Genomic DNA, 25,455 nt, shown 5'->3' on the forward strand with positions numbered 1-25,455 from the left:
AGACAGACAGACAGATAGATATTTGTTTTAACGTGTCTTTGAAATGTACAGGATACTGTAGTGAAATACAGTGAAATACAAAAATTAAGTTGCAATTAACAATATAATCAAAAATAGTAACAATAATAAATACATAGGAAGAACTAAATGCAGACTAAATAGATGATAAACAAATGAACACACATTCGTTAACACTTGTTTAGAATTTTAAAGTAAATGTCACAGTTTTTAAAGTGTTTAAAAGAGTGGTGTGAATAAATGTGTTGTGAAAATGTTCATACAGGGTTGAAAACAAACCACAACTACAGAGTGAACTTCCTTAAAATAGGGTGGTGCAAAAAAAGTAGATTCCACTCAACCTAATGTTGATACATGGTCCTGTTGACCCTAAAACTTCCTTTCTGCATATAGGGTAGCTTCTCTTTCTGTTCAGCTCTCTATCACACAACACTTGATGAGATTAACAATGCATCGGACTCTTTTGGCAGGCAGAGTCCCAAAGGTAAACGTTATCTTGGGGCCCATATTTGTCAGCTAAAAATTAAAAGAAGTTGTAAGAGGAAGTTGTTCACTCAGTCAAGTTACTTTAAAAACAAGCTCCTGAGTCATTGACAGGGCTGTTATTTAGAGGAACTTTGACCAGCGTGTGAGACTCTGCTATAAAGCGACATGTGATTCTTTTGTTGTTTTCTCGTTTTTTCCTCTGTGGTATGGAAGAACCCGGTGTGAAACCTTTTGTCACTGGAACAAGTTTGACAGAGGAAAGACATTTGCACCCCCAAATGCCAAGAATCTTGCACTCTGGTAAGAAATCCTAGTTTTCACTATTATGAGGCCAATGATCCTGATATAAATGTCATAAAATATGATATACAGTATAATCTAGTCGTGATACATGTGTTTGAAAAAAGCAATGCACTGAAATGTTTATATTCCATCCTTTTCACAGATACATAGACACTCATACATATATATATATATATATATATATATATATATATATATATATATATATATATATATATATATATATATATATATATATATATATATATATGTGTGTGTGTGTGTGTGTGTGTGTGTGTGTATCCATAAGCACAGTTTTTTTTTGTATTTTGTGTGTTTCTGTCATTTAAGGATGTTTTAGCTCATTGGAGAGAAATACTCAGTTTAGGCGTCCTGCTTCGCTCTGAGTGTTACATATGGACTCTTTGACTGTACCATCTCTGTCTCCTTCAACGGGATGTCAGCTCAGTGTGGATGAGATGAAGTTACTCGCTAAACTAGAGGAACAGAACAGGTAACTTCTTCACACCCAGTCCACGCTGTTTCCTATAGAAACTACAACTTAAAAAGTTACACATTAGGTTAGTGACACATCTCTTTTTCCACACTGCGTGCCCAATTTGTTTTAATAAAAAAAAAAGTCATTCTGTCTGATTTCTCAGCTTGTTTCCTCATGGGGACCTAAAATATCCATAAATTTACAGGTATCACTATACTTGTGGGGATATTTGGTCCTCGTAATGTAGTGAATACCAGTAGGTCGGTCCCCACAATGTCAAAAATGTCAGGTTTTACTATCCTTGTGGGGACATTTGGTCCCCACAATGTACCATAAGCAAGTACACACACACACATTCATGTATATCAAAGATTTTAAAATAATTCTTACTAACAATATGCTGTTTATTTTTGAATGACATTCAACATGACACATTATTGGAGGCATTTTAAATGCTGATCACACTGAAACTTATCATTTTCATTACATTTAGCAGACACTTTTATCCAAAGCAACTTACAGTGCATTCAGGATATACATTTATTTTTACCTGTACCCCCTGGGAATCAAACCCACAACATTTTGCACTGCTAACACAATTGCTCTACCACTGAGCCACAGGAACATAGCAAACCCTTATTAAAAGTATATTTGTTGTTTTAATGACAGCCTCAGCATCAAAAAGCATTCTTTCTTTCAAAATAATTTTAAAGGCTGCATGCATATATTAATCATGTTGATCTTACATCTCAAAATATAATTATCAAAAGCATGCTATTTATTTGTGTATTTATTAATTTTATTGACATTTAGCATCAAACCAACATTTTCATATGTATTACAAATACTTTATGTATATTTAAAGGGGTCATATAATGCCCATTTTCCTCAAGTTGATATGATTCTTTAGGGTCTTAATGAAAAGTCTGTAACATAGTTTGTTTAAAATTTCTCAGTGGTAGTGTCAAAAACAATTTTTTTTACCAAGTCAAAAACAGCTCTTTTCAAAACACGTTGGTTTGTGTAATTCTCCTTTAGTGCTAATGAGCTCTGCTGACTCCGCCCCTCTCTTCTGATCTGCTCTCTGAGAGACTGTTTACTTTAGCCACATTCATAGTGAAACTTGCTAATTAGCACATTATTAGGAAAGGCGAATTGCAATGATACATTAAAATTACATTATACTCACTGCTTCTGTAGGTGAGGCTGGATCATGAATGATTCGCGCCAACATAAACACATTTAAAGGTCCTGTTCTTCGTGATCCCATGTTTTAAACTTTAGTTAGTGTGTAATGTTGTTGTTAGAGTATAAATAATATCTGTAAAATTCTAAAGCTCAAAGTTCAATGCCAAGCGAAATATTTTATTTAACAGAATTCGCCTACAACGAACGACCCGTTTGGACTACATCCCTCTAGTTCCTGCAGTAATGACGTCACTAAAACAGTTTTTTGACTAACCTCCACCCACATGAATACACAAAAAGGGGGCGTGGTCTGTTGCGATCCGACGGAGAAGAGGAAGAGTTGCGTTTGTGTTTGTCGCCATGTCGTCGAAACGCTGTTATTTTCATCTCGGAGTCCAATCATCTTTGTTTGGCCTTCCCAGGGACGCTGTACTTAGAGATCAAGGATTATAATTTATGTTTAACTCGGTTTCCGAAAATTATAACCCACATGTAAAACTATGTGCAGCACATTTTGCTGAGGACAGCTTCCTCAACCTCAATCAGTTTAATGCCGGATTCGCACACAGATTATTCTTGAAAGATGGAGCAGTTCCCTCTATGTCTGGAGAAGGCGTTGTTTATGGATCACAACCGGTAAGTGTATTTTATTATTTAAATTGGTGCGTTTAACAGTTTCTGTAACTTATTACACAAAGGGCAACGCTGTTTAGCTTTGTTAACTAGATGTTAGGGCTGTGCAAAAAAATCAAATGCGATTTTCATGCGCATCTCGTCAGTAAAAACGCTCCTGTGATTATAAATACATCTCCAGCACGTGCGTTCAGATCAGCATTGCCAGGTTTTCAAAACAAATCCTGCCCACTTGCTTCTCAAAACTAGCCCAATCACGTTTCCAGCATAGACATGTGACGATCGTGTTCAGTGAGACACAGGAGAGAGTAGATCCAATTGCAGATGTTTATTGTAAAGGGTAATCCAAAATCGTGGTCGAAAACAATCCAAGGTCAAAACCAAACAAGCAGTCCAAAACAAACAAAGGAAAGGGACAGGAAAGGGAACTCGGACAACGAGGGATCTCGGAGGATGAGAAGACAAAGGAGAATCTCGGAGGACTAGAAGGCTGATAACACGAAGGGTAAGGACTCCATCCAGACAACATGAAAAGACAGGTATTTATAGGGAGGCTAATGACAATTAAGTGAATGCACCTGGTGCATTTAGCAGGAGTGCAATTACTGTGATGACAGGACAAGACTAGTGGAATACTAGTGCCTATGGTGAAGTGCCTAAGGGGAAGTGAGCCCACTAGTGGACACCCAGGGAAACAGAGACTAGACAGCGTGACATTACCCCCTCCTCCACGGAGCAGCTGCCAGATGCTCCACCCGAACCCAAGGGAAGACCAAAAGAGACCAGGAGGGAGGTGGAGCGGCGGAGGACCAGGGGGAGGGACGGAGGGCCAGGTAAAATGGGGAAAACAAAGACAAGAGGACCAGGTAAAAATTGGGAAATAGAGACAAGACAGCCAGGTAAAATGGGGAAAAAGAGACAAGACTACCAGGTAAAATGGGGAAACAAAGACAAGACGACCAGGTAAAATGGGGAAACAGAGACAAGACTACCAGGTAAAATTGGGAAATAAAGACAAGACGACCAGGTAAAAATGGGGAAACAGAGACAAGACGACCAGGTAAAATGGGGAAACAAAGACAAGACGACCAGGTAAAAATGCGGAAAAAGAGACAAGACGACCAGGTAAAATGTGGAAAAAAAGACAAGACGACCAGGTAAACCCAGGGAAACAGAGACAAGAGAAGTACAACACAAAACAAGGAGTCCAGGAGGCAGGTGGACCGGCGGAGGATCAAGGGGAGGGACGGAGGGCCAGGTCCAAGAGGGAAACAGAAAGAAAGACACAGACTAGAAACCCAGGAGGGAGGTGGACCGGCGGAGGATCAGGGGGAGGGACCGAGGGCCAGGTCCAAAGGTGGAAAACAGGCAGAGGAGAAAAACAAACACAAAAACACAAGTCCAGGAAGGACATAGCGTGGCACCCACCAGGGCGGAGCAGAAGATCACCACATCCGTGAGGTCAGAACAGCAGCCCCCCAGGGCGGAGCAGAAGACCACCACAACCGTGTGGTCGGGACGGGAACCCCCCAGGGCGGAGCAGAAGACCACCATGTCTGTGTGGTCGAGGCCGGAGCCCCCCAGTGCGGAGAAGAAGACCACCACAACCTTGTGGTCGGGACGGGAACCCCCCAGGGCGGAGCAGAAGACCACCATGTCCGTGTGGTCGAGGCTGGAGCCCCCCAGGGCGGAGCAGAAGACCACCACCACCACCGTGTGGTCAGGACGGAAGCCCCCCAGGGTGGAGCAGAAGACCACCACAACCGTGTGGTTGGGACGGAAGCCCCCCAGGGCGGAGCAGAAGAGCAAGTCGGGTAGGACAAGTCTGAAACAAAGAACATGAACATGTTAAGGGTAGCCTCCGTGGTCACAACAGGAACAGTCGGGCGCTCAGAGAGTTCGACTGAGACGTGACGAGCCTCTGGAAGTTCCGCAGAGGCGAGGAGAGACTCTGGTAGTTCAGCAGAGACGTGGAACGGTTCTGGCAGTTCATCAGAGACGTGGAACGGTTCTGGCAGTTCATCAGAGACGTGGAACGGTTCTGGTAGTTCATCAGAGACGTGGAGAGGCTCTGGTAGTTCCACAGAGAAGTGACGAGACTCTGGTAATCCCATGGTGTTTATACTGGATTCCAGAAGATCGGTGCTTACTTGACTCTGCTCATGAAGATTATTGGTGACTTGCATTTGTTCATGAAGATCATTGGTGACTTGTATTTGTTCATGAAGATCAATGGTGACTTGCCTTTGTTCATGAAGATCACTGGTGACTTGAATTCTCCCATGAAGAACCCCGGTGACTTGACTCTGTCCTTGAAGATCACCAGTGACTTGACTCTGTGCTTGAAGATCACCAGTGACTTGACTCTGTCCTTGAAGATCACCAGTGACTTGACTCTGTCCTTGAAGTTCACCAGTGACCTGACTTGACTCTGGAAGGTCAACGGTAACTAGTCCAGACTCTGGAGGATCAACGGTGACTAGCCCTGACTCTGGAACGTCAATTGTGACTAGTTATGACTCTGGAAGGTCAACGGTGACTAACCCTGACTCTGGAGGGTCAATGGTAACTAGTCCTGACTCAGGAAGGTCAACGGTGACTAGCCCTGATTCTGAAAGGTCGACGGTGACTAACCCTGACTCTGGAAGGTTGACGGTGACTAACCCTGACTCTGGAAGGTCAAAGGTGACTAACCCTGACTCTGGAAGGTCAAAGGTGACTAACCCTGACTCTGGAGGGTCCACAAGCACCTGACTCGACTCTGGAGGGTCCACGAGCATCTGACTCAAATCTGGAGGGACAACCGGAACCAGACTCAACTCTGGAAAGTCAACTGGCACCTGACTCAACTCTGGAAGGTCAACAGGAACTAGCCCTGACTCTGGAAGGTCAACGATGACTGACCCTGACTCTGGAAGGTCCACGGTGACTAACCCTGACTCTGGAAGGTCCATGGTGACTAACCCTGACTCTGGAGGGTCCATAAGCACCTGACTGGACTCTGGAGGGTCCACGAGCACCTGACTCGACTCTGGAGGGTCAACTGGAACCTGACTCGACTCTGGAGGGTCAACTGGAACCTGACTCGACTCTGGAGGGTCAACTGGAACCTGACTCGAATCTGGAGGGTCAACTGGAATCTGACTTAACTCTGGAGGGTCAACGGAAACCTGACTCAACTCTGGAGGGTCAACGGGAACATGACTCGACTCTGGAAGGTCAACCGGAACCTGACTCAACTCTGGAGGGTCAACAGGAACCTGACTCAACTCAGGAAAGCCCACTGTAGCTGCCATCCTCTGCAGTGGCTCCGGACGTATATGTCACGTGAGCAACCTGTCTGACAATTGTAAGTCTTCTAATCGCTGTGCCAAGAGAAATCTGAATCACCCACCGAATCTTGCAGAGAAGGCGAACGTGAACAGGAGCAGATTTTGGTAAGTATTTTGATAACTTATCTCCCTTGAATTTATGCCTCCACGTCCCCCCGATAGCCTTATAGACAGTAAAAGATTGCCTGTGAGCTTCTCCTCCTGTCCATACGGTAATTTCTCTACTGTGCGACAGAGAGTCGCAGGTTATGACACAATCGTTAGGCTATTTTTTACAAAAACTGCTTCTATGGGCCATAACGTAAGATACAAAGTAATGGAGCCTTTTATACAATTTTGTGGTTCTTTAGAAATAATTAATGGACAAATGGAATCTTTAAACGCCTCAGATGTAAAGTTATTCGCTGTCAAAGTGACGCAAAAATGAATGGGAGTCAATGGAATGCTAACAGCAGGTGGGGGTCCGCTAGCCAATGGCGGCCCCCAGGGCTGCTTCAATAAAATATGAAACCCTGCCCCCCTGATTTCCAGGAGGGTAACGTGCGCTCAGCTGCTGTCGAATCACAATACAGAAACCGCTGGAACAATCAGAACTCGTTACGTATTTCTGAAGGAGGGACTTCATAGAACAAGGAAGACATCAGCCCGTTTTATGACAGTGAAAACAGCGGTATACAGATAAGTGAATTGTGTGAAAAATACTGTGTTTTTCTACACGCGAAGCATGAACACATTTTATATTGCTCATTGTAAATACAATCAAAGCTTAAAAAAAGCACGTAAAACGGGAACTTTAAGTAGATCAAGAGCGCATTTCTTTCAGATCCAAACGTAAATTAATCCTCTGCGATTTCAGTCGCTCAGATGTCGGGTGTAAATGACTACTGATATGTTCATTATGACATCGAACAACAAAACACCTCAGTCACTTAGGAGTCTTGTCTGCTTGTCTGCATCTCGGACTGATGACGGCTCACTCAGGGCGGGTCTGAGGTAAGACACAAGTCCAATCTGTGCTGAAACGCTGCTGTCAATCAAACAATCGTGGGTGGGGCCTCTGACCATGTGACGTCACACGATCAGACGGCTCAATTTGAGAAAGGGGAAAACATTTAAGGAGATTACCAAAAAAAAAAAAAAAAAAAAAACTTGGTGGATTTTTATCCTTATAGGGTGGTTGTGTACACACACTGCAAACACACATTTCAGTTCAAACAACTTGTACAAATATAAGTCATTCATCCCTAATAATTAATCACTAGGTTAAGTTTGGTGTATGAGAAGTACACATCTGATCTACACTCATAAACAGGCTATTTTCTCAACAGGCTGCTTGAGACTGACAGTAAGTCTCTGTACCCTCTGAATGGGGTCCTGCAAAGTCCCACCTCACCCAAAACATTCTCTTTTGAGGATGACATATGGGGAAATGTCATTAAAGAATGGGACGACTGGCGCAAGAGAAAAGTGGGACAGATCAAGGTAACCAACTTCATCTACAGCGATATCGTTGACTTGATTGCAAATAAATGCACAGACACTATTTAACTGAACAGAGATGACATAACTGAATCCAATGATGAACTGCCTTTAACTATCATTTTTGCATTATTGACACTGTTTTCCTAATGAATGTTGTTCAGTTGCTTTGACGCAATGTATTTTGTTTAAAGCGCTATATAAATAAAGGTGACATTGACATTGACATTGACCAACTCATCTATCCACCAGTTTCATGTCATGATTTCAGTCTTATTACACCTTACCATTCTTCCCTCAGGTGCTGATCAGGCGGGGTATCCCTGCTCACCTGCGACCCACTTTGTGGCAGCTGTTGTGTGACGCTCAGAATGTGGCCGTGCAACAGAAGTACTCAGATCTGCTGAATTGCTCGTCTCCCTCTGAGACGCTGATACTCAGAGACCTGACACGTATCCTTCCTCAACACCAGCTCTTTCACAACAAGGTTGCTACCTGTCAGAAACCACTGTTTAACGTGCTGAAGGTCAGACAAGCGAGAAAATCTACCTGTGATCATACAGAATTTTTTTTAGGTATTATGCATTTAGATAACACACTGTGGCTTTAATTACAGGCTTACTCAATCTTAGACCGAGAGATTGGCTACTGTCAGGGAAGTGTGTTTATTGTAGGTCTATTGCTCACACAGGTACTGAATTGCTTTTAAAATTTAAATTGTTCTTACAAATTGTAGGTAGTACCAGTTAATAAACTGAGATGATTACCTTTTAGATGGCTGAAGAGGAGGCCTTCTACGTTTTTGTGAGGCTAATGAAGGACTTCAGAATGAGGGATCTGTATAGATCCAATATGGTTGAACTCGGCTGCTGCATTCACCAATTTGACGCTATGATTAAGGTAAACACTTATAATTCTGCACTATTTAAAAGCACATGAATTATTTGTAAAATGTCCTTTCCAAAAACATTGAGCTGAGTAAGCCACATAAAGCAAGTATCTTTCCATTTCCTGATAAATGTCAGATTTCTGAGAACTGCACATTTGACAAGAACTTTGTTGTAGATGTCCAGATTTGGTGTTTTGTAAGTAGGGGGTAGTGGGGTAAAGCTGTTACTTTATTTTTTTACCTGTTGTATGTTGTCCTCTTTAAGCAATGAGAAATTAGAATACATTTGTCTAAAATATATCTTAGTATATTTTATATGTAATATAAAAACATATTTTAAAAAAATGTTTAAATAAAAATTAAAAATATATTTTATATGTAATATAAAAAAATCTTTAAGTCAATATTCTAGTTTTCAATACCACACAATCCTGCCGAAGGATAATTCTTATATGCTGATTCAGTGCCAAATAAATATTTTTGTATTATTATCAATGTTGAAATACTTGTGTCACTTGTGTCAATTAAATAACATTATTTAATTATTAATTCTTAAAAAAAAAAAATTGAATTCCCTTTTGAATTGCATTTTATATTATATTTGTTATTTGACCTAAAATTGTCCTTGGACATAGAATGTTGTTCAGCATAAAAATGCTTACCAATACATGGTCACATGTCAAAAAACGGTACCCAGTTTTGTAGCTAAAGGGGCCATACATCTTACTCCACTCATTTGTTGTATGATAATATTTTTCTCTTTCTCTAGGATGAACTTCCTGAGCTTTATTCCCACTTCCAGACTCAGGGTTTTCACACCTCGATGTTCTCCTCCTCTTGGTTTCTCAACATCCTCCTCTCATCTTTACCATTCACAGCTGCCATTAGGATTTTTGATATCTTCATGTGTGAGGTACAATTAATCACGTCACTGGATCTCATCATAACCCATCACTTCACACTGCATGTCATGTTCTATGTAAAATTTATAGATAATAGATAAGAAATAACCAGCCAGTGGTATTTTAGTATTATTTATATTCTATCTTAATGTTTTGGATTAGCTTTTATTTTTATATTTTAAGTTTACATTTTAGTTTCAGTAATTATGTTTTATATATATATTTCAATTTCAATTGATTTGATTTCAGATTTAGTTAAACATAAATTGGAACAGTAACATTCTGTAACAGTAATTAGTAATTTAGTATTTAATCTTATTTATTTCTATCAGTAGTTGCTGAGATTAGGTTTAGTTTTTCTTTTTTCAATTCATTTTTATTCTTACCTAACAATAACAACGCCAGTATCTAAATATCATTTGACTAACAGTATCAGTGATTATATACATGTGTTTGTAGGGTTTGGAGATCGTGTTCCGGGTTGGTTTGGCTTTACTTCACATGAAGCAGACAGATCTTATCAAGCTTGATGTAGAGGGAATGATGAATGTAATGGAGCCCCTCAATGAAACTAAATTTTTGTTTGCAACTTGCTAGCGTTAAACGTTTTTTTTATGTTTTTACAATCATAATGTCTTTGAAATACTGCCTATTTGAATTTTCTTGGTGTTCAGGGTGATTCTGTTGTTTTTAGTGCTTGGAGAATCTGGAATCATGGGCTTCAGATCCTGATGGAATCATTGAAGCAGCATATCAAATAAAATACAACCCCAGCAGAATGAAACAGTATGTGTTTTTCCTTACATTTTTGTCTTGTTCCCGTGTTTGCATATCCAATTGTCTTATTGGTTTTAGATTGAGACAAGAGTATGCATCTATCAAGACTAAAAAGCTGGAGGAGCAGGAAGAACTAAAAGTGAGTGCTTGTTTGTTTCTCTTTGCATAATATTTCTTCAGATTCTGAATCAAAACCAAAGCCATTTTCAGCCACTGTAAATGCTTAGTTTGTTCTCTTGCCTTATCTCAAGGGACTTTCTTCAGAGAACAAACATTTAAAGCAGAGGCTTGCCTTACTGGAGAAAGTAAGTGTATCGCAGTGCCTGTATGTTAATGTTAATGATTTTTTTTCTAAAGATATGTTCATGCTCTTACTCCCACATATGCCGACCTTCAAGAGGTGCTCAGAAAAACTGGTGTCACAGCTGAAGAAAGAACTGGAGAAAACTCGGCTAAACACAGTCAGATCACAAAGCACTTTAAAAGAGATGCAGGCAAACATCCTGCAGATGGAAGAGGTCAAAATTAAGTCAAATCTTACATGCAAATATGTTTTACACATATCAATATGAAGTATTAAGTGCAGTATTAGAGTACTGCAGTGATGACTTAATATTGTAGGCCAACCCAGAAGTTAACATCACCCTGGTTTCTGAAACAAAAAAAGGCAGCAGGAGTTTTTCATTGCATTTTTCATTACTGCAGAAAATAATGTTTGCATCCAATAAAGGTTTATGTTTCTTACACATATCGTTAATTGTGACAATCTTCACAAATAAACACAACTATAATTTATTCAAAGCCTAAATACAGTCGTTGGAAGTAAAAAGTTAAATGTCACCATCGCTAAGCTCTTTTAGTCTTTATTTAAAAAATACAATAGAATACCTGAGAGGTTAAATTAGAATAGTTTTCCAAAGATGATTGACTTCAGAATATTTTTTTTTAAGAATGATGGAACCAGAAGTAATCAAATGCTAACTCTTTTTCAGGTTTTGTCCTACAAAAATAGGTCATCCTAAGTTTATTCATAGACTATAGTGAGTTAAAGCATGTTAGACATCACATGCTGATTTTTAGACAGGTTTGTGGTTGCTTCCGTAATTAAAAAATGTTTGTGTGTCTGTGTTGTAGAGCAGAGCTGTGTCTAATGAGGACAGTGTGATGTATCTGCAGACGGAGCTGATCAGCCATAGATTGCAGGAAGCAGAGGCACTAACTGAACTCAGAGTGCTAAAGCAACACATTAAAGATCTAGAGGAGAAATGGCAGGTAACTTTGGATGGTGGTAGAGAAAAGTAGATATTCAGTGTTCGACATACCATAAGTAAGGGTTATCAACACCTCACTGTCTCTCTCCCAGAGGCAGCAAGTGAATTGCGGAGGTCAGCAAAGGGTCAGCAGCGCACAAAATGAACTGCAGGTGGAGCTGTTAAACACAAGACTAAAGGAAACACTCACTCAAGCCGCACTTAAAGAGAGCCGCCACAGACTGATGAAGCTGCAGACAGAGGTTAAAACACTCAGCTGATAATATCTGATGGTTTACAACTTTATGCACTGCAATATGTGGGATAGATGAGCAATGAACGCTTAGTTCCGATCGTTTACTCATGGAACTGGTTTTAAGTACAAATTTGACACTTAAATACACTAATATTAAGTGCATTCAATATATAAATTATATATGATATTATAAAAAATCTATAACAACCTGTGAGACTCTTGCATTTGCATGCATTCACGGGGATAATCACTGAGTCGTGAATAACGAAAGCCTGGCCTAGATTCAAATTTGAGTGTCTCTAATAAACCAATAAAGGTCCCTCTCTTCTCTTTCTCACTTGCATACAGATCTGCAAGCTGAGATAATTCTTTTTCAGAAGCTATAAACACCATTAAGTGTGGGAATTAAGCCGTGCTAGTAGCGTTGCTTGAACAAACCATTGGTGCGCGCACGGATCATCACGAGCCGCTGAGACACGACGCAGATCAAGGCAGCAGCGCTGTGTGAATCGCGCAATCCGTTTCGCTTCAGTCGCTCTGCGTGATAGAGAAAGGATGACGGCTTACTGTCTTTTTGCTGTATTTGTTACTTTTATCTTTCCGAAAAAGGGGGAAAGAGAGAGAGAAGAAATAGCCGCAATCAGACTTTGCGTTCTTAAATGGTTAACTTTAACACAGCCAGTGATTCGAAAAAGCGTCGAATCAGAGTGATTTATAATTTTAACATTTCGTGCTGTGATGTTCAATATTAAATTATGACTCTGTGTGTGTGTGTGTATATATATATATATATATATATATATATATATATATATATATAGAAACGGAATAATAAAAAACTTTATTGTAAAAAATAGTCTAGGCTACGTTATTAAACAATGAACCAAAATATTTTAGAGAATTTCAACAGAAATATCCAACTTTTGGAATGAACATTAATGCTGGAAAACCATGGGCTCTAATAAGTTTCCAATGTGAAATGTATTAATTAGTTTCCTGTTTTCATTTTTCTAACGTTATGAATTTTATATTGAAATCAACGTTACTTAACATTTGTTTAGGCCTAATTATTAGTGAAATGTAGGTTACTTTATTATAGTTAAACATTTTTCTTCGTAAAAGTGAATCTTACACCAGTTTTTTCCAGGGTGCGTATATGTGGCTGGTGGTTATTCATTAGGCCTATTCACAATGATTAACTAGGAAAATGAAAAATGGGACTGCTTGCTGAAGCATGTTACATAATATTAAATAACATGTAATATTATTGTAATATATAATATTATTTAGTTTAATATATAATAAAGTAATTTAAAACTTTTTTGTTCACATCAGAATCATTTATTATAATAATTGCATTTGATTTAGGCCTTCTGCATTTAAGTATTTCAGTATTTGTTTTCTTTTCCGTCTTTTTTTAGATAAAACCCCCTTTGTAACTTTTTGGTAATTATGTTTATTATGATTTTTAATTTTATTAATTATGATTTGTTTATTTCATTTACCAACTGGAGAATTTGTAAATGTCATTGCATCGTGATGAAACATCCTGAGATTTCAAAATGATTCTTATCTCTGATTGGGAAACATTACAAAGATGTCTAGAAATGTCTGCGGGTGCGAAAGACAGGGCACCTAAATCAGATTCTGACAAACTGAAATCACTTACACAGTTGGTACTGAAAATCTATGCTAAACTATGTCCTGACATGGGGCTGCTATTGTTAATGTGACCTAAAATTCAATCATCTTATTTTAACGGTTCTCTTCTCACTACAGAACAAAATTTACAGTAACCAGCTAAAACAAATTGAAGCTCACATAAACAGCCAGCAAGATCATCTACAAGAGCTGACATCTCAGAACCAAGATCTGTGTAGCCAATTACAACAGAGCAGACAGCAGTTTTCAACTGTTCAATACAAGGTAACACCACACCTGACATCATCTGCTATTTGACAGTCTGGAGGTGTCTAATTACAGTATCATTTACCCTCTCTGACTTCCTTCAGGCTAAATTATTCCAGGTCTGTACATAGAGCATCATTACATTTCTCTCACTCACCCTTTAAAGGAATATTTAAGGTTGAGCACAAGTTAAGCGTAGTCGACAGCATTTGTGGCATGAAACCAAAAAAAGTGATTCCCAATCTTCTACATTTTTATTCATAAAAGCAAAAATCTGTGTTGGTAAAGCACTTACGATGGAAGTGAATAGGGCCAATGTGTACATGTTAAAATACTAAAACACTGTTTCGACAGTACAGCCACAAGACATAAACAATATGAGCATTAACATGATTCTGGTGTGAAAAATCATTGTTCCGTGTAAAGTTATTTTTTTAAAGTTATCATTTTAAAACTTTGTGTCCATGGCAACACAATACCATGAACACCAAAATATGATTTAAACAGATTTACAGTTAAATAATACACAGATTTTAACAGAAGAATGAATGGATTTTTAAACTACTTTTAAAACCTCCAAATTTCAGCCCCATTTACGTCCATTTTAAGTCACCAAATTTGTTTTGTGATTTTTTTTATTCTTAATATTATACCAAAATGCAGTCTACTGAGCATATAACTAGCAACCCGGAATATTCCTTTAACTCATTTTCTGACTGACAGTCACTGACAGAGGAAATGAAAGCATCTCACAATATACAAGCCTTTTCCATGAGCTCTAATCACAGTCCAAAAACAAAAGCATAGTTCATTTGTAAAGCTCAGATCAGCGACTGTTCCATTTATTCATCACACACAACATATGACACACATGTGCAAGAGTGGCCTGTCTGTTGATCACCCAAACTGCTTTGAGGGAACCTGTATCTTCTGCTTTTCTAGAAGCAGATCTATGATAACATCTTTCTCACTCTGCTGGCCAAATCTTCAGATGCTGGCGTAGTTTACACACTCAGACCAGGCCTCCGCATTGCACTTGTCTATCAGCTCTTTTATGCAGAAGTGATTTTGCAAGAAAATGCCAACACTGTATCTCACTTTACAGTTATGTGAAACAGACAACTGCTTGCATTAATGTCACTGCAAAAGAGTTCTGCACCGTATGGGCTAGTCTAATTTCTAAAGACTGAAAGTTACATTTCTGCTCATATTGTGACTTAATTTGCTGTGCTTCAGTGAATTTAAGAGATGATTACCTTTTCCCCAGCGAAAAGAAAAGCAGGACAAAGAAGGAGCAAACTTGTCCATCATTGCAGTTCTTCAAAAGCAGATCACAGAGTTACAAATTCAAGTATGTTTGACATTTTTAATTTCATGGCACATCAGGTTCTCATTTTGTGCTTCAGAAGGCCCAGCAGTGTATACTTATGTATAGCTTTACAGACTGAATGTCAGTTTTGCTCATGAGTGATTGGACAATCAATATTTCTGATCAGAATGACATGACGATGAGTAATTAATAATAGAATGTTTAAGCCTTTTGAAGGTTTAAAGTTGCGATGATACAGAAGTAGCGACAGCTTTTTTTTTCAGTATTGTGGCGTACATCAGAGCGTGAAGTCCTGTCAAAACCAAAGACGATAACTAAAACAATAACTATAAAGTTTTAATAATCCTTTCAATTCTGTGAGAATAGAAAAGTCCAACACATAGGAACAATATAGTCTGAATCTCTTTTTATAATGTTTTTACCAACTTACCAACTGATGAATGATCAGAATCTGCTCAACATTCAAGAGCATAAGAATGTAAAACAGTGGACAACAGAACCTTATAAAAACATTTGTTGGGGTGGACGATAATATAGATATCATAATAGTTATCTTTCTATTTATCGTTCTTGGCATGAATGTGCCTAAGCATTGTTGTAAAAGAAACAGTGTAGAGTCAGGAGTTTTAACATTTTACGAGAAAAAAAGAAGAAGAAAGAAACATATATATATATATATATATATATATATATATATATATATTGCAAACTGGTATTTATTATCATATTATTTTCATTTATCATTATAATATTAAACACACAGGTTTACTGCACTGTTAATATTATTTGCCTATTGTGCTCACACTTTCACAGAAAATAGCTTACTTCAGATAACATGCAGTTACAAAATAGACAATGAATTTTAATTTCATGACGACTTTAAGCAAGGAAATTAAACTGCAGCTTATTCTGAGATGTAAAGATTTTCTTAATTTTGATTGTCACTTGCTAGCCACATGGGTTACACATCTTGTCAAGCCGAGGTGGTGCACCCAGACAACTAAATCTTCCAGTGAAACTGCAGATTACAATTAGACTCTGTGTTACTTTCAGAAGCTACTTACACATATGAGGATGCTAATGCTATAGGTACTTCAGCAGATCAAGGCAAAGAGGAACCAAAACGAAACTTCTGACATGAAATGAAATGAGTCAAATACACGTGTCACAATAAGCCATCAGAGCCATGATCTTGCACACATGTTGTGGAGCCAAATTTCTCCTTATTGAGAGAACATTTTCTCAAATAGCCACACAATGGCCAGGAAACTCTTAGCACCTCTCAACGCGTCTGCCTCCATGTGATTTGTAGCACCCTACTGTTCAGTAGATTTACAACCAGAAACCCCGGCGTGCAGGTTCACGATGAGCATAGCTGATTACAAAGATAACGGAAGACCTCCTCCCATTGTAACCGGTAAACCGTGCTGCCATTGTCAAAAAGGTGCTAGTGAGATAAACTGCTGTTCACATGGTGCAACAAGAAGAGAATAAAGCCATGATGTGACAAACAACCAGTCTGCAGCTAACATATATGGATGAATCATCAGTTTTAGTTTGTGATTTCACAAAGCAAGAAAAAAAATCCCTTTGTTAGTATTAATACACAGATTTCTAACCCCTTTTATGATGTTAAAAACTGCAGCCTGAAACCTACATCTTTTTCTAATAAAAGCAACGTCAAAACAACATCAGTATTAATTTTAGAATGTTTCCAAATAAAATATATTATTTTTACTTGAATAAACTCCTTTTTCAAATTTGGACTACTTGGCATTAAAACCTTTGCTCTACAACACTTCAGGCTGTAATTAATTTGATATACTTTATTTGCGATGTCACTTGCATTTATTATCTGTTTATAGTCCTAAAAGTGGAAAATATAAAAAATATATATTTTCTAATAAAAAAAATGAAATATTAAATATATTAATGAATAAATTATTTGAAAAACAAAATTGAAAAAACTTTTAGCATTTTTAGATTTTCAAAAAAAAATCCTCAAAATTTGCTGGTATTACTATCCTTGTGGGACATTTGGTCCCCATAACGTGATAAATATCAGGTACACACACACATACACATTTCTTAGGCATCTTTCAAAACCAATAAATAGTTAAATTCCTTGATGGATTTTTTCCCCCAATATATGAAGAAGTTTGATTTTACAGAGAGAAACTTTCCTGTAGATTTGATTCTACTGCATAAATTTGCCCATGATGTTTCCTACTCTTCCTATCTGTAGCAAACAGAAACACTGCCAGTGGTTTGAGGTCTGGTGAGAAACTTCCGCTATCAGATAGACTGTAGGTGTGAGAGCCCCTAAACGCCTCCTGCTTGCTGACTGATTTTCTGTGGTTTTGGTGGCAAGGGGAGCCAGTCTGATTAAATTAGATGGATTCTCATAATCTGGTTTGTTACTGATAGCATTGTGTTTAGCACATAAATGTTATAGTCAAAATTCTTTGTGCGATTGTATTAGAGTTCTGTGATAGCTAGACGTTCTTATATCAGTCTGTACTGATGTAGAAATATAATGCTGTTGTGTTTTAAACAGCAATAAGAATGTATGCATTCTCTACGTTAATTCCCACATGCGTGGTTTTGAATTGAGAGATGTGTGTGGCTATGATCAGTGTCTCCTTATTTAAAGAGCTGCTAAGCCATGCGCCATCTCTGATTGCTCTCTGGTTGAGCTGTAGTCTCAAATTTAGAAATAACATTGTGGTCGTGAAAGCTTGTATATGTCTCATTCTTTCTTCTCATAAAAGTGAACGCTCTCAGAACCCTGAAACCTCAAACCATTATCACGGCTACTTTCTGCAGCTATTTCAATCACGTACTCCTTAAAGACATGCAGAAAGTCTCTGCCCTAGAAGAAAGCAGAGAAAGAAAAAAATACGTCAGTGTTTCAGAAGTATTGACCTATCGCTACAGTCATAGTGTCTGTTTAAGACTGTCTTTGGTTTCCTGTTCTTGATGTGAGGAAGAGGAGGTTTGTCACGTTTACACTCTGTGCTGCGCTATGAGAGAGAGACTGTGTCTGTACTTTGACTTCGCATTTGCTCTTTATACTTCTATTTGCTTTAGTCTTGAAGGACTGAAGACAGAGGACAAACGAGTTGGGCTTTCATCAAAACATCAATTCTAAGCAGACCATGGTAGCAGAATATTAAAAACATGTTTAAATGTTCAAATAAATTTTAATACATAATTAATTTGAATTCATTTTAATTTAAAAATATAATGAAAAAAATACATAAAATGTAAATAAAAAACATCAATATTTTAAATGCATTTCAATTAGAATAATTAGTTATCCCATTATTATTTTTGTTATTCATTCAAAAAACAAAAATAAACACTTACTATATTACTATATATTCAGCAAAACCTATCTCTAAGATTCTAAATCTGTTACTAGGCCTGCAACAAAATATTAAGAATTAATAGACCTATCAAAGGAAAGAAAATAAAGAATTAAAAATGCACTTTGCACTACTTTTTTTGCTTAAATATGTGAGACATCTTTTTCACTTTCAGTGGCAATTGTGGTTAATTCTGGTAATTCTGCATATACACGTCTGTGTAGACACATTAGTGCTGTGTGTCTTAAAGGGATAGTTCACCTAAAAAATGAAAATTCTGTCATCATTTACTCACCCTCAAGTTATTCCAAATCTATATGACTTTTTCCTTAAGTGCAAAATATTTTGTGTTCTGCAGAAGAAAGTCATACATGTTTGAGACAATTTGATACCATATTTTTGGATGGATTATCCCATTAAAGCTTAAGTGTCAATAGAATCAGCCCTTAACTGTTAGGTTATGTATAATTTTTTCAATCAGTAGGATGATGCAATCTTTGTGTAATACAGGACTGATCTTATTATTTACAGATTCAAAGCCTCTCCAAACATACTACGTCATTTTTTCAACCCGCACCTAAGCCTTCCACATCCACCTCTCTGAAGCACAATGACACCTAAAAATGGAGAGCTGCCCTAACGTCCCGTCATCCTGTCTCCAGGAGCACGCCATCCGGTGACACTGAAGATGTTCTATTAAGAGCGCTACCCACAGCTCCAGTGTCTTACAATGAGAGAGTCTTCACAGCCCCAGCTGTTAAACATGCTGCAACACTTTAAGTGTCATGAGAAGAGACACACTGTGACAGTTTTGCCATTAACACTTGAAAGTGACAGCAAGATTTCTCATTCTTACCAAAAAAAAAAAAAAAGTTGTTAAATGTTTTAGATCTAACATTCAAGTAGGTCTAAACATCACAAACCACTTAAGTACTGCCACACTGTAAAAGAGGTTTTAGTCATGGTTAGCCTCAAATATCTTAATACTGGTTACCTGTACTGGAAAAATCAGACTGATTGAACAATGGTGATTTCAGCCAAATGAATCTGTATTTGACCCAGTGTCACTGGAGGTTATTGTGTTTAAGCCTCCAGGTTTTCTCTCCGCTGTTTCAAATGTATAAGGATTTTGTAAACTTTATGTCAATGTCAGTATATTAATCCATATGCAGTAAACAGCACTAATATGAAAATATCAGTTCAGTTCATTTTTTAATAATTTTCACACTGTGTACTATGGTCAGTGGTATAGTGATTATAATATAAGATTATTTAATATTTTTTAAACTGGCTTTTCTTTTATTATTATTATCTCTTTATTTTTTATTGTACTTTCTTTATATTTATAAAACCTCATCTCTCAAACCTACAAATATAATTTAATAATGTATTTTCATTCGAAATTGAAAACACGTTCATCTTAGAGGAGGTGTATTCAAGTCATTGTATGTATGGATTGCATTTGAATGTATTTTTGAAAATACAGTAACACCCAGCGTTGGCTGAAATGTTATTTCTGGAAGAATAATTGCAGAAAACCACACCTCGGGCAAATATAAAGTCGTCCCACATAGACAAACCAAAAATTCTAATGTGATTTAGATCACAATGGGCGTCTACAGTAATCAGACTACATCATAACATGCAGTTCATAGAACAACCATTTATGTTCTTTTTCAACTGTCATTCAAATGCATGGAGTTGTCGCTGCATGCACTTACAAAATTGGGTGAAATGTTTGTGAGACACGATCAAACACGGTCGCGTTCAGGAAGTTAAAATGTGTATTTAAGGCGCGTGTTTGCGCGGAGGCAGGTCACGCGCAGCAGTCATCAGTAGCGGAGCTCAACAGCGCAGCGCAACAGGTGAGTCCCGTCCTGACTCAGGACAGTCAGTTTAGACCGACAGCGTGCAACAGACTTTAATCTTTTTGGATGCATTACTTCTCTTACCTCGATTTGTAATTGGATTTTCATTCGAATAGAAGGCAGGTGTCATAACTTTAAAAAAATAGTCGCTTTGGATAAAGTTTCAGTTATCTTGACGCTTTGACGGAGGTAAGTTTGAAGAAATTTTAGTTTCTGCGCATACTTTGCTAGGTAGGCTAATTCTAACTTTATGGAGAAATGTTCAGAGATAGGCTACTGTACCGTACTAGTAGTTACACACTTTGAGTGTGCACAGCCGGTGCGCCAAAGTTTTTCCCATTCACGACCTGACTGCTAGTACCTTAGTTCAACATCACTAAAGCCAGTTTATACAACCTCCGCGTTGGTCTTTCAGTGTGGTTAAATTTTGATTCAGCTGCAGACAGAACATTACATATTTTCAAACTGGGGTCCGGGGACCCCCATGGGACCGCAAGGGGTGCTAGGGGGTGTGGGGAAAATGTCAGATTAAAAGAAAAATGTAAAATGAAACAGAAAATGTAAATTAAACAAAAAGGGCAAGATAACATTTGATCGAAATTTAACAATATAATGATTTTATATCGTTTTCTATGGACTAATTTGAAATAATGAGATAAATCGCTATTTGATTCTTTTGATAGGCCCAGTTTAACTGTAACATAAGAAATAAAAAGCATGGGCTTTTGTGAAGCATACTTTTTATTTATACTGTTTTATTTTATTTTTATTTGATTATTTATAGTTATTGTTCCTTCCCTTTTCATAAGCATAAGGTAGCCTAAAGATATGTTGTACGTAGGCTATGTATTGCATCATATTCTTGTTTTCGCTGTCTCCTTTATTTAATTTTTTGCTTTCAATGTATAAAACTGCTTTGGAGCAGTATTTAACCCTAACCCTAACTGTTGATATAAAATAGCATATAGACCTACTTAATTAAAAATGTTTCTTCTCAGGTTTTTACAGAAAGTCAACAGAAAAAGATTGAATTATGAACTACAACTTAAATATTTTCCAGATAACAGCTATTATAATAATTTATTTTGGCTCTAGTACAATAACATACACAAAAGCCAATTATTTAACTTTGAATGTAACATGTAGGTCTGTATGCATGAAAATATAGCTCATGGATATTGAACAATTGTCATTTTTATAAAACATTTTGCCGTTTTCCAACAGAATTAAACGAGCAAAGGTAGCCTATAATGCCGTGACTAGGCTATATAAATGTACAGAGAACAACCAATAAAATATTTTCTTTAGCTAGTCTACTACTTCATTTTTCTTTTAACTGTGATATTAGCCCATAACCTGAATAACATGCCATTGTACATGAGACATAAATAAAGGTGCTATTCATAATTGTAACCTTTTCAAATAGGCCAAAAAGTTTGTCTTAATTTAATAACACATCCTTGTTATAGGGAAAAAAATATACAGTGCTAAATGCTTTTTGAAACTGTTTGTACTTGCATTTGATGTTCCTCTTGTCTAAGTCTAAGTCTCGACATCAGGTTATTAACGACTAAAACAAAACCAATTAGTTATAATACCCTGGGCTCCATTGCAGTCCATTACTTGGAAGTGATGTGAGGTCGGTAGGCTATATCTCACTGACAGAGGATCAGTTTACTAAACAAGGCATTGAGATCAAGTTGCCAAGAGGGAGCCTATAACAAAGTGTGCTGTGGAGTGCCTCAGCTTCAAATCGATTTTGCTTTATTTGGGAGGTTTTGATTGCAAAAGACTGCATGGTAGAGATTTTCTATTGAGTTCTGTGAAGATCAGGTGTACAGGTGCAAATTTTTTCACACCGGTGCTCTCGATCTAACTCCATTTTGCTCCATTTTTAGGCAGGATTGGAGAGCCGTGAGTGATTGGTGACCCTGAACCTGATAACCGTGAGTAAACATGCCGAGGTCATTTTTGGTGAAGAGCAAACGGGCGCACAGTTATCACCAACCCCGTTACCTGGACGACATCTGCATCCCAATTGAAAAACTTCTCACATGCCAAGGTACAAACTACAGGTCCAAGTAAATCAGGCATTAAAAAGCGTTCTTTAAAATAAAGATGGCTATTGCATTGTGAATTTTTTTGTGTTTAGAAAGTCAAATGGGGCAGATCCCTGAGTGCCCGGTGGAGGTGGGTAATAATTCCCCGAAAGCCAGCATGGTGTGCACAGCAGATCATTCCTCTCAGCAGTCCCCGCTGAGCTGCGAGGGCAGTGTGTGTGACCGTTCATCCGACTATGAGGACTTCTGGAGACCTCTGTCATCGGGAACCTCTCCAGGTTGACATGTCATTCTCTCTCTCTCTCTCTCTCTCTCTCTTTCAATTCAATTCAATTCAATTAAATTCAATTCAATTCAATTCAATTCAATTCAATTCAATTCAATATGTGCTTTATTGGCATGACAATTGTTACAATGTATTGCCAATGCATAGTTTTTACACTTAATCTAAAACAGATATGTACTAAACAATAAATATATATTAAAAATAATAATAGATAATATAAAATACATGCATTTAGGCTATATATAATTAAAAAAGAACAAATCAACTTTCATTATTCATTATTATACGAACAATTCAGTGATGTGTGGTGTGTAGTCGCATCACTGTTTTGTTTTCATTTCTCTCTCTCTCTTAACTGTTACTGCTGTGGCATGCAGCCTACCCTTTCAAAACAAGCATGTACATTTTAGATAGCCTATAATGCTGGCTACTTAATGTGTAGACTACTTTTAATGTTTTAAGGTAACCTACGCACCTTTACTAAAACGTAGGCTACCATTTAGGGGTAAATAAGGTGTAACTTTATCTTAGGGTACAGACCCTTTGACAGCTTTGTAACTTTTTTTGTATTGATTTTGCAGTTATGAAAACGCTTATGTGCACAATACTCAGTATGCTTTCCTTTTAAAACATTTGACTCTAGATCTGGATAAATGCCCAGTGTCTTCTCCAGATGACTCTCAGCCCTTCGATATGACTTTCCGTCCGTATGTTTGGGCCCATTCAACATCTGAACTTAGACAACTCATTCAATCCTGCAACCGTGTTTCTGTGGAATCAGAGGCATCAGTGGGGGTGTATGATGCCATGGAAAGAAAGCCGGGTGCCCATCTACTCATTGAACCAACACACTCCGGGCGATTTTACCAGGACTATGGCTCTCTGACCACTAATTTGTTGGACAGTAGAGGCTTTTATGCCGACATCAAGATGTCAACCAAAGTAGCAGAAATGGACTCGGAGTCTGATATTATGTGCACGCGTCTTCAGCTAAACGGGTCGTACAAATGTGTAAAATGCACTAAGGTACCAACATTTCGTATTTATTAACTTCTAAAAATATTTTTCTAGGCTATAGGCTAACCAAGTTGTTCTTGGTGTGAACGGGCTTAAATATGCTACTAGTCTACTTAAAGACTGGAAAATTGTTTTTTAGACAAATAGCCTAGTAATTATGAATTTCTTAAAATCTAAGTTTTATTTATTTGAACTAGGCCTTTTACTTTCAATGAATTTTATAGATCATTTGGAGCGAATAGTTAAGGACAAGCTGCTGATACAAATAGCCTATAGCCTATCTGCCGCTATCAAATGACTGTTTAAAATCAGAGATTTTTAAACAGTTGTAAACATGCTTTTGTTCTTAAACAGGTGTTTTCAACCCCTCATGGTTTAGAAGTTCATGTGCGGCGGTCACATAGTGGCACGAGGCCCTTTGCGTGCGAAACCTGTGGAAAAACGTTTGGCCACGCCGTCAGCCTGGAGCAACATAAAGCTGTACATTCACAAGTAGGGGCCTATGCTTGCATTATCAAAATATTTAAAAATTCTGCCAGAATAGACAAACTTATAAATTATATATTTTTTTCCCTGCAGGAAAGGGTCTTCAGCTGCAAAATATGCGACAAAAGCTTCAAGAGGTCATCCACTTTGTCCACGCACCTCCTCATCCACTCCGACACCAGACCGTATCCCTGTCAGTACTGCGGCAAACGATTCCACCAGAAATCGGATATGAAAAAACACACATTCATTCATACAGGTGAATTTATATTTAATTAAAATAATGCATAAACATTTTTCTGCCAAATATTGTTTGTGCAGTGATGAAGGGTTTGTCTATGTGAGTCAGTTTTGCTGAGACTAAATACAGAAAAAAAACTATTCTTCATCCATTTTACAGGAGAAAAGCCCCACAAGTGTCAAGTGTGTGGCAAAGCCTTCAGTCAGAGTTCAAACCTCATCACACACAGCAGAAAACACACAGGATTCAAGCCTTTTGGATGCGAACTTTGTGGTAAAGGCTTTCAACGCAAAGTAGATCTGAGGAGGCACAAAGAAACACAACATGGACTAAAATAATTTGTTGTTTGTTTGCACATGTGACACTTTGTAGAATTAAAAGACAGCCTAATATTGTGTGGTTTTATGGATTAAGGACTTCAATTCCCGTGTTTTTGTAACAAGCTGTGATATTTTATCTTTGCCAAGTACTAATAAAAAAAAAGAATAAGAAAAAAAAAAAGAAATATATTGGTTCTTATATTTCTACTTCAAAATATGTATTAAATATTTAAATGGATTAAAATGAAATGCTCCATCATAAGATCAATATGTAGGTGAAGAAAATTTTCATCAAGTCTGTAAATACATATTCTTGTGATGGTTCCAATCCTTACAGCAACTTGTTAACAATGTACCTGTCAAACAATAACATTTAATTAATGTTGTAGAAAAAAACATTAAAGTATAAATTAACCACTACTTTAAAAATATATTCTGCAATGTGTTGTAAAGCATTTTGAGGTTAAATTTGTTTAGAAAAAGTCCTGATGTCATCAAGAGCATTACTTTCCATTTGCATGTAACATACTGGAATTTTTCAGAGTGAAGAATCCTTCAGCAATTCCAATTAAATAAGGTT

At 37.5% G+C, this 25,455-nt stretch overlaps 2 protein-coding genes across 7 annotated transcripts; both read left to right on the forward strand.

Annotated features, from left to right (window-relative positions):
- Positions 1 to 243: 243 nt before the first annotated feature.
- evi5a (ecotropic viral integration site 5a) lies at positions 244 to 19,773 on the forward strand. Of its 5 annotated transcripts, none has more exons than XM_059502223.1 (18): positions 244 to 502; positions 718 to 804; positions 1,170 to 1,300; positions 7,767 to 7,920; positions 8,219 to 8,443; positions 8,534 to 8,608; positions 8,692 to 8,817; positions 9,576 to 9,719; positions 10,168 to 10,257; positions 10,403 to 10,494; positions 10,564 to 10,624; positions 10,737 to 10,790; positions 10,884 to 11,003; positions 11,620 to 11,757; positions 11,849 to 11,998; positions 13,771 to 13,917; positions 15,167 to 15,250; positions 19,129 to 19,773. In XM_059502223.1, exons 3-18 carry the CDS (start codon positions 1,203 to 1,205, stop codon positions 19,216 to 19,218), a joined length of 1,848 nt encoding a protein of 615 aa, XP_059358206.1. In that variant the 5' UTR covers positions 244 to 502; positions 718 to 804; positions 1,170 to 1,202; the 3' UTR covers positions 19,219 to 19,773. The 5 variants fall into 5 exon arrangements, with proteins under 5 accessions (XP_059358206.1, XP_059358204.1, XP_059358207.1 ...); XM_059502221.1 differs by having other exon boundaries at positions 245 to 502; positions 1,138 to 1,300; XM_059502220.1 differs by lacking the exon at positions 244 to 502 and having other exon boundaries at positions 588 to 804; positions 1,138 to 1,300.
- Positions 19,774 to 20,306: 533 nt separating this feature from the next.
- Positions 20,307 to 25,434, forward strand: gfi1aa (growth factor independent 1A transcription repressor a). 2 transcript variants are annotated; one of them, XM_059502227.1, is made up of 7 exons: positions 20,307 to 20,462; positions 22,364 to 22,527; positions 22,618 to 22,803; positions 23,455 to 23,837; positions 24,183 to 24,320; positions 24,408 to 24,573; positions 24,715 to 25,433. In XM_059502227.1, exons 2-7 carry the CDS (start codon positions 22,422 to 22,424, stop codon positions 24,891 to 24,893), a joined length of 1,158 nt encoding a protein of 385 aa, XP_059358210.1. In that variant the 5' UTR covers positions 20,307 to 20,462; positions 22,364 to 22,421; the 3' UTR covers positions 24,894 to 25,433. The 2 variants fall into 2 exon arrangements, with proteins under 2 accessions (XP_059358210.1, XP_059358211.1); XM_059502228.1 differs by lacking the exon at positions 20,307 to 20,462 and adding an exon at positions 20,478 to 20,654 and having other exon boundaries at positions 24,715 to 25,434.
- The last annotated feature ends 21 nt before the right edge of the window (positions 25,435 to 25,455 follow it).

Source organism: Carassius carassius, chromosome 20 (assembly GCF_963082965.1).
Source record: "Carassius carassius chromosome 20, fCarCar2.1, whole genome shotgun sequence".
Taxonomy (NCBI): domain Eukaryota; kingdom Metazoa; phylum Chordata; class Actinopteri; order Cypriniformes; family Cyprinidae; genus Carassius; species Carassius carassius.